This window comes from Ranitomeya imitator, chromosome 9, assembly GCF_032444005.1.
Source record: "Ranitomeya imitator isolate aRanImi1 chromosome 9, aRanImi1.pri, whole genome shotgun sequence".
NCBI classification, from domain to species: domain Eukaryota; kingdom Metazoa; phylum Chordata; class Amphibia; order Anura; family Dendrobatidae; genus Ranitomeya; species Ranitomeya imitator.
This window is the reverse complement of record NC_091290.1, coordinates 13,786,364-13,796,237: the sequence shown is the minus strand read 5'-3', so window position 1 is coordinate 13,796,237 and position 9,874 is coordinate 13,786,364. Positions and strand designations below refer to the sequence as shown.

At 43.9% G+C, this 9,874-nt stretch overlaps 1 protein-coding gene across 2 annotated transcripts in view; it reads right to left on the bottom strand.

The window, feature by feature from the left end:
• Positions 1 to 399: 399 nt before the first annotated feature.
• Positions 400 to 9,874, bottom strand: part of TRIM44 (tripartite motif containing 44) — a 66,106-nt gene continuing 56,631 nt past the window's right edge. The window contains exons 5-6 of one of the 2 annotated variants that reach the window (XM_069739944.1): positions 7,334 to 7,457; positions 400 to 3,062 (exon numbers count right to left, since the gene is read on the bottom strand). In XM_069739944.1, the coding sequence (XP_069596045.1) occupies positions 7,370 to 7,457 (88 nt within the window). In that variant the 3' untranslated portion in view covers positions 400 to 3,062; positions 7,334 to 7,369. The remainder of the gene's footprint in view (positions 3,063 to 7,333; positions 7,458 to 9,874) is intronic. The other variant, XM_069739946.1, reaches the window with a different exon arrangement.

Genomic DNA, 9,874 nt, shown 5'->3' with positions numbered 1-9,874 from the left:
CGTCACTCAGCGAGCGCGTGGCTTCAAGTTGTGATATAATGTAGCGCATAAGATGAGAAATGTATCACGTTATTTATATCTATATCATCGTCTGTATCTCCAGGTAAGACATGTGCAGTAAAGTGCTAATAGCCTCGAAGATATACAGAGGGTATATATATGTATATATATATATATATATATATATATATATATATATATATATATATATATATATATATATATATATATATATATCCCGTGCAAAAAAAATAGCCGGAATGTGAACAACACGAGTGCTCAGGTTTATTATACACTCCTCAATATAAAAGCTGCAGCACCATGAAAAAGTTGTGGATTTATGGAAAAATCACAGGATGGAGATCAATTTGCAAATTATGAAAAAAAAGACACAAAATGTTCAAAATCTCTGGATTTATTCAGTCTGGAGTATGAGCGCCACATGCAGAAATGTCTGCTCTTACAGCATCAGATGCAGTCAGGTTATTAAGTGTATTAATGCTGAATATACTTGGGGATAGAAAATGGAAATCATCAAGATCCGCTGCTGGCAGATGCCTTTGCAATTGCCAACCAATGATGTCCCAGATGTGGTCGATGAGAGGCAAGTCTGGAGGCCAAGCAGGCCGTAGCTTTTCATTCTTAGTGTTGCGATTTCAACATTGAGTTTTACCTCTTTACAAGTTATACTTTTACTCTGGAGCCCCAAAAATGCACACATTATACGAAGAAGGAAATAAATGAACGGGTGCAGGGAAGAGCGACCGATGTAAGTAAAGGTGGACGGCAAATTCTGTGTCCATTTTTCACCCTTTGCAGATCAGTAACACGTCTATCCATCCTGTGATTCCCGTATTTCCATGACTTTTCCTTCTTGGTGTTCCAATCTTGATGTTGAGGAGCGCGTTACAATAGATACAAGTCATTGATTTAATTAAAGAACATTTTCCTAAAAGTAAAATCCATTACACCCCAGCACCGTGAAATTCAATATGCCAAACCTTAATTTTTTATTTTTATTTTTATGTCGTGGGACATGTAAGAAGATGAATATTCATGACAGTAACAAGTTCATACTTGAGATATTACCCAATATTTCATATAATGTTCCACACCCTCTGACCCCATGACTGGGGATGTCTGAAATAAAGATTTTACATGTTATAGTGCCACCCTGGTCTTATGGTTGTGTCTGATATTCCAGTTGACTTCCATTGACTACCAGGCACAGCCCGATGCTGCACAGGGAAATAGTAGACAATATTTTCTGATCCTTAAAGGGGATGTCTAGAACCAGAATATCAGATCAGATTGATCAATATCACATAGGTAGAGGGTCGAACAACAGATACTGACACCTATCAGCCGTTTTTGGGTCCTCCGGGTGATGGAAGGACATCAGAGCTCTGTACTCTGTGTAGCGTCAGATCTTGGCTACTAAAGCTCAGATCTTATCTACTTCAATAGGAGTTGAGCTGCAGTACCAGAGAATGGCCACTAGACAGCGTACGGCGCTGTGTTGTTCTGGTCTGTACACGGTGCACTTCCAGCAGCCGTGGGACCTAAAAAACAGCTGATCATGGGGTGGGTATCAGGTGTTTGACCCTCCATTAATCAGATATTGATGACCTATCCTAAGAGTGGGTCATCTGTATCTCACAACTACGTAGCAAATGGTTAAATCAAAATAAATATATTGTTTTTCAGAAAAAAAAATGAAAAAAATCCAAAAACAAAAATGACAAATCAAACAACAAAATAAGTGCAAGGTACTAGGAGGAAAAAGGCAAAATCTCCCAGTGGGGTGTGGACTATCAGGGGTACCACTATATTATACAACTAGGTTAAGGGACCCTAGAACCTTTGATTACACCCTGAATATGGCAAAATAGTACCCTCTAATCTTAACCCTGCTGTTGTCTTCGGTCTGGGGAGACCGATTTTGAACTTTGGTATTTTTTGGGGTGTTCAAGATGCGGTTCTGAAACTTGTGGTTGATTGACTTAAATGAGGATGGGTCGGTCGGCCACGGGTTTCAGAGCCGCATCTTGAATATTTTAAAGAATATTGAAGTTCAAGGTCGGTCGTTTTTGACCGAAGACAACAGCAGGGTTAAAGAGACAAGTACATATATTTAGGTCAAGCCATATTAAGACCCCATACGAGGAAAGACCACTGCACAATGAATCCTGTGGACTACGTGACATCAACCATTACCTAGGTCCCACACCGAACATTATTTATGGTCCCACAACGCATGCACAGAAATAAACAGAAGGTGCTACACACAGTGTCTGCTTAAAGGGAACCTGTCACGTGAATTTGGCGGGACTGGTTTTGGGTCATATGGGCGGAGTTTTCAGGTGTTTGATTCACCCTTTCCTTACCCGCCGGCTGCATGTTGGCCGAAATATTGGATTGAAGTTCATTCTCTGTCCTCCGTAGTACACGCCTGCGCAAAGCAAGATTACTAGTACAGGCGTGTACTACGGAGGACAGAGAATGAACTTCAATCCAATATTTCGGCCAGCATGCAGCCGGCGGGTAAGGAAAGGGTGAATCAAACACCTGAATACTCCGCCCATATGACCCAAAACTGGTCCCGCCAAATTCAGGTGACAGGTTCCCTTTAAGCCATACATAATGTTCTGCGTGGGACCTAGGTAATGGTTGATGTCACGTGGTATTGTATAATATAGCGGCACCCTTGATAGTCCACACCCCACTGGGCAGTTTTGCCTTATTCTTCCTAGTACCTTGCACTTATTTTGTTGTTCGATTTGTCATTTTCATCTGTATCTCAGTTTTAGTATTTTCATCCAATACAGCAAAATAAATCCAACAAAAATGAGTTGCAGAAAAGTAATTCCAGCCCTTAAAGAGTTCACAGTAATTTCCCAGTCAGGTCTATAGGACTTTAGGAAGCCCGCCGGACCCAGAAAAGTTGAGGTTTTCGAAATGTATATATACAGAGTCCGAGATATGGAGGTCTATTCTTCTGTGTCACAGGAGCAGGGAGATCGATGTACGTGGCAATTTCCGAGAAGAGACTCCATTCCCTACTGAAAACAAAGAGGCATAATGAGATACGAGGTCATTGTTCTCCGTACAAAAGGGCAAAACCGGGCGGAAGACCCACCCTCGCCACCCACCAACTGAGCCTGTTGTCTGTAACCAACGGTTTAGCCGTGGCATGCGAAGAAAACTGTTCCCTTATTGTTCCCGTGTCTCGGAAGGCGGGAGAAGGAGAAGAGGGTTAGGAGATAATAAAAGGACATCACAAAGACATTCGGAGCTTGATACAAGAGGCTACGGGCATACATTACGCACCATGGGAGATTATGGCAAGAGCACCTTGGAGAACAAGATACACACAACACGGTCCTACAACGCCCGTCATGGAGGATGAAGATTTGTTTAGGAATCTTCTGGAGACGGATGTCAGTTTCCTAATTGATTACTATGGGGGAAAGGGGGCGACCGTTGTCGTGATGCCAAATAGCAAAAATGCGACTCTATGCACAAACCCCATGGTGGTCCCTTAATATGTCCAGAAAGGATGCAGTATCTAGTGCTTCATCAAATTCTTCACACCAAAGACCCCTAAAATAAGCCTAAAACCTATGCACATTTACGCGGTGACATCACTTCTGCTGCCGACGGATGTCAATAACTGGCGAACATGTCTGCAATAGCCAAAAATCGTGTCAAGCCCAAAGCCCACCAGCCAAATATTGTGTTGGTTCCCCTCATGCCTCCAAAACAGCTCTGACCCGTGGAGGCCTGGACTTCATCAGGTCTCTGGTGGTGTCCTGTGGCATATCGCCTGGATCCTTTAAAGGGATTGTCCAGTACTCACAGATGATGGATCAGATTGAGATCTGTGAAATTTTGGAGACTGGTCATTACCATGATCTCCTTGTCACGTTCCTGAACAGTTTTCGCAGTGTGTCAGGGGGGGCATTATCCTGCTGAAAGAGGTCACCGCCTTAAGGGAAAGATGCCACCATGAAGTTGGGTACTTAGTCTATACATTTTTAGGTCAAGAATGCTTGTCACATCCACATGATACCAGGAGCCAAGGTTTTCCCAAGAGAACAATTGCCCAGTCACATAGCCTTCATCGGTTCATCTTCTTCCTATAGTGCTTCCTGGTGCCATCTCTACCCCAAGTAGGTGACATTCTCGCATCAACCGGCAACATGATGGAAAACGTGATTCATCAGACCAGGCCACCTTCTTCTATTGTTCTATGATCCAGTTCCGAGACTCCCGCGTCCATTGTTGGTGGACTGGGGTCAACATGGCCACTCTGACCGGTCTTCGCCTACCCATCCACATACACGGTACGCCATGATGTTCTGTGTGATCTGACACTTTTCTATTATAGCTATCACTAGCTTTTTCAGCAATTTTTGCTCCTCTGTGGGATCAGACATGACGGGCTGGCCTTTCCATCTCACGTGCATCAGTGAGCCTTGGGCGTCCATGACTTCGTCACGGGATCACAACTTGTCTTTTCTTGGATTTCTTTATGTAGGCACCTTCCACTGAACACCCTAAAAAAGTCTGCCATTTCGGAGATGCCCTGACCCGTTTAGCCATCAAAATTTGGGCCTTGTCAGACGCTCACATCCTTGCGCTTGCCCATTTTTCTTGCTTCCAACTTCACGAAGTGACTGTACACTCGCTGCCCATTATATCCCACCCTTGACAAGAGCCATATGTCATGAGATGATCAAGGTTATTGCCTTCACCTATCAGTGGTTTTAACGTTCTGGCTGATCGGAGTCTACCAGTATAGCCACAGTCAATGGTCCATGTGACAGTCACATATTGCACGCGGCTCGGTAGCAGTTTATAACCGGCACGTTGGGTGCTGGCCCTAAACGAGTGATTTTTATTACAGAAAATAAAGAGCGAGAATCGAGGATTTCAGACGAGTAATAATTACAGCCGAGGAGTCTGAAGTCTAATGCGAAACAAGCGGTACAACTTATTGTATGAAACAATCCCCAAGAGAGAAACATAAAATCAATACCCCACACAAACACTCCATTAAAAAAGCATCAATGTGGAACACCGCAGAGACAGCCTGGAAAATAATACAGGATCCGCCAGAAAAATGTCTGGGCTCGAATACATACAGCGACATGGGTCGCAATGAATAAAACATGGTCGGATGCATGCGAGTTGCGCGGAATAGCAAGAAATAATATCAAAGAAGGAAAAGAAGAACAGATGAAATGGATGCAAAATAACAACGTTTGTTCTGAGGGAGCGCTGCCGAAATCACTCCCTGTGTAATGACACAATCACAAGTTCAGGCCAAACCCACTACAAGAAAAGTATCTCCATTACCCACACCATCAGAGTGACCTATACCAAGAGTGCGCCCCTTATAGACATTCCTAAATGACCAGTGCCAAAGGGCGCCCTCGCTAAAAAATACTACTGCGATAGTACCCCAAATAACTAATATCTCAGGGTGCCCCAATAAGCAATACTAACATACTGCCATATACATTGCTACAGTGCCCCATATAAACACTACTGTCAGTAGTGCCCCTCAATCACTGCCAGAGTGCCCCATATAAACATTACTGTCAGTAGTGCCCCTCATAATCACTGCCACAGAGTGCCCCATATAAACATTACTGTCAGCAGCGCCCCTCATAATCACTGCCACAGAGTGCCCCATATAAACATTACTGTCAGCAGCGCCCCTCATAATCACTGCCACAGAGTGCCCCATATAAACATTACTGTCAGCAGCGCCCCTCATAATCACTGCCACAGAGTGCCCCATATAAACATTACTGTCAGTAGTGCCCCTCAAACCACTGCCACAGAGTGCCCCATATAAACATTACTGTCAGCAGTGCCCCTCATAAATCACTGCCACAGAGTGCCCCATATAAACATTACTGTCAGCAGCGCCCCTCATAATCACGGCTACAGAGTGCTCCATATAAATACTACTGTCAGCAGTGCCCCTCATAATCACTGCTACAGAGTGCCCCATATAAACATTACTGTCAGCAGTGCCCCTCATAATCACTGCCACAGAGTGCCCCATATAAATATTACTGTCAGCAGCGCCCCTCATAATCACTGCCACAGAGTGCCCCATATAAATATTACTGTCAGCAGTGCCCCTCATAATCACTGCCACAGAGTGCCCCATATAAACATTACTGTCAGCAGTGCCCCTCATAATCACTGCCACAGAGTGCCCCATATAAACATTACTGTCAGCAGTGCCCCTCATAAATCACTGCCACAGAGTGCCCCATATAAACATTACTGTCAGCAGCGCCCCTCATAATCACGGCTACAGAGTGCTCCATATAAATACTACTGTCAGCAGTGCCCCTCATAATCACTGCTACAGAGTGCCCCATATAAACATTACTGTCAGCAGTGCCCCTCATAATCACTGCCACAGAGTGCCCCATATAAATATTACTGTCAGCAGCGCCCCTCATAATCACTGCCACAGAGTGCCCCATATAAACATTACTGTCAGCAGTGCCCCTCATAAATCACTGCCACAGAGTGCCCCATATAAACATTACTGTCAGCAGTGCCCCTCATAATCACGGCTACAGAGTGCTCCATATAAATACTACTGTCAGCAGTGCCCCTCATAATCACTGCTACAGAGTGCCCCATATAAACATTACTGTCAGCAGTGCCCCTCATAATCACTGCCACAGAGTGCCCCATATAAATATTACTGTCAGCAGCGCTCCTCATAATCACTGCCACAGAGTGCCCCATATAAATATTACTGTCAGCAGCGCCCCTCATAATCACTGCCACAGAGTGCCCCATATAAACACTACTGTCAGCAGAGCCCCTCATAATCACTGCCACGGTGCCCTTTATAGACACTACTGTCAGCAATGCCCCTCAATCACTGCCACGGTGTCCCATATAAACATTACTGTCAGCAGTGCCCCTCATAATCACTGCCACGGTGCCCCATATAAACATTACTGTCAACAGTGCCCCTCAATCACTGCCACGGTGCCCCATATAAACATTACTGTCAGCAGTGCCCCTCATAATCACTGCCACAGTGCCCCATATAAATACTACTGTCAGCAGAGTGCTTCCCTTTAGAAGGAAATGATAAAATGACGGCCGCCTGCTGCTGGCACAAGGGGGAGCTCACTGTATACTGTGATGTCAGCAGCACCAATGGCTAAATAAATCTGCAGAAAGCTCAATTATTTACATTAGCAAATGTCACGTGTGCTGAGGAGCATTGAGAGACTCCGGACCATTTCCCCTGGATCCCATCTATTATCCGGAGCCTGCACCATACCTGATGCGTCGGCGGCGTTTCGCAGCCCCCTGCTCTTCACCATGGTCCATTGCCCGGTGGGGGGTTATGAAATCTTGCCTTGGAGCATCCTTCAGCTGCTGAGTCAGGAGCAGTCTCTTCATCCCTGAGGATTTAACACAATCCCATTATAGAGCAGTTCAGGAGGGAAGGATGGGAAAATCAATGCTGATGTGTATGAGAACATCACAGTATCGCAGGGAACAACACAATTACTGCTCTCATAGGACTGATTTCATTACTCCATGACCAGGAGTAGAGTGCCCGCTGCACCCGCATCCAGGTCAGGTTTACAATTTAGCTTTATTTTTTGCCAATGTTGCCAGGCACCTCGCCGGCCACTGGAGTGAAGAACGAGATTCTGCTTAGCGTATTTGGCTCGGGAACTGGTTTTGTGTCTCTTTTGTATAATGGCGTTACGCCAGCATCCTGTGAAATCGCTTCCCACACAGGAGGAGTTTATTCCACTTAATTAAAGCGGTTCTGTCTCACTCGAGCTTGGGAAATGTGCCTTCCCTGGATACAGAACGATGGAGGGTGACCTCATCGACAAGCCTCCACCGCAGCGATTCCCCGATATCCTTCCCTAATGGATGACCTTGCCGGTGTCCCCGAGTCTGGTGATACGGTTAAATTACTCACCATCAGCTCTACAGAGGCAGGAAGACAGTCGTCTACAGACACGGGCTTATATGCACATTAGGAACATCATCTTTTATCTGCCTGGCGTCTATTGTTGCACTGTTTTATTAGACAAGTCTATTGAGGGTCTTCTATTTTTTTAATGGGCATTGATTGAAATAAACAGACGCAGCCCCACCAACTCCAAAAGTCAATAAAACATTGTCCACTTATATATTTTTAAAAGCATTAGTCCAGGAATTATAGAAATGGTGTCGGCGCTACATAGACGACGTTTCCCGGAAACGATCAGATCTATGAAGTTTTATATCTGCAGCCTGTAGCTCTAGCACTCCTAGTAGATTCAGACAGCAACATGCAGTGGGAACTGGAGGTTTTACAGCAAAGATTTAAAAAAAAATGAGGCCCTTTCCAGTTGAGCTGGATGGAGTGTAGTGCTGCTCCAGTCCAATTTTCATAATGACTGCACTTTCATGCACTTCTGGAGACTATGTCCTTGTGCAAGTTCTTACTGGGTGGACCCAAATCCCCTTGCACGGGCTGCCTGTATTGTGTACATATCTTTGGCTAAGGACTACTGAGCCTTGCAGTTGCAGTTTCACAAGGGTCAGTGGTTCAATGGGTAATGTTTCTCCAACTTTGGATGAGTACGGTAATTTTCAGGAAGCCTTTTTAAGAATCCAGTTGTACTCTACAGCAGGGTCCACACTTAATTCTCTACCTTGCATGGTCACAAGCAGAATCTCAGGCTTGTCCTACAGTTTATTACAGTAAGACATTAAAGACCTATGTTATATCATTGCCAGATCCAAGTCAACATTGTAGTGATTCCAGATAGAGCCACTAGGGGCAGACTTCAATGGGAATTATTCATAAAAATGAGCGGATATAAAAAGCAAATGTGGCGACATCAGGGATCATAAAACAGCTGTTATGTGACCGCCATAAGCTAGAACTGTTTATAAATAAATTGATTATTATTTAATAAAATATATTACTGAATTTAGGGCAAATCCATTTAAAAATTTGCAGCAAATGTCTATAGTCGGAATATCTCTAAGTAGCTAATACCACTAAATAGACATGTCTTATCCACTGACCGGGAGGTCACCTGGCAATCCCAAGAACAAGGGTCCCAAAGTCCCCTATGTAAATGGTGAACAGGAGTGCATAGAACTAACATCCCTAGGGGGTGGTTGCACTCCTGTTCACCATTTACATAGGGGACTTTTCTTTTGCAGTCGGCTTAGCCGCCACTCGAATCTAACAGCAGCAAATGGAGCTGGCTCTGATCGCGGCCGTTTAGCCTTTCAGATGCTGTTTGTCAATCGTGATCGTGATTTAAGGGGATGGAAAAGGGGGAAGGTGTCTTCTGATTTTCATCGCCCTGCAATATGAGGAGGGTGCTACATTTCATAGGAGATCGGTAATTTTACAGTATTGCAGAATATCATGATTCGAAAATCATAAATAAATAAAATTTAAATATACCCCTTTTTTTTACCAAAATATAAATAAAATCTTTAAAAAAAAACAAAACCTCGTTTTATATTGCCATATATGAAAAACTGTCTAAACTAATAAAATATGACAATATTTTTCCCATATGGAAAACACCAAAACAGGAAAACAAAAACAAAAAAATGGAAATATCAGAATTGCTGTTTTTTTGGTCACTTCACCAAGCTAAACGGAAAATAAAAAGAGGACGGATAGTCGGATGGAACGCAAAATGGTATTGATAAAAACTACAGCTCGTACTGCAAAATAATAAACCCTGATACCCCCCGTGTTAACCGGAATATATAAAAGTTATAGCACTTAGAAGGCAAGGAGAAATAAAACATCAAAAGCAAAAGAGAGGCCCAATGGGACTCCACG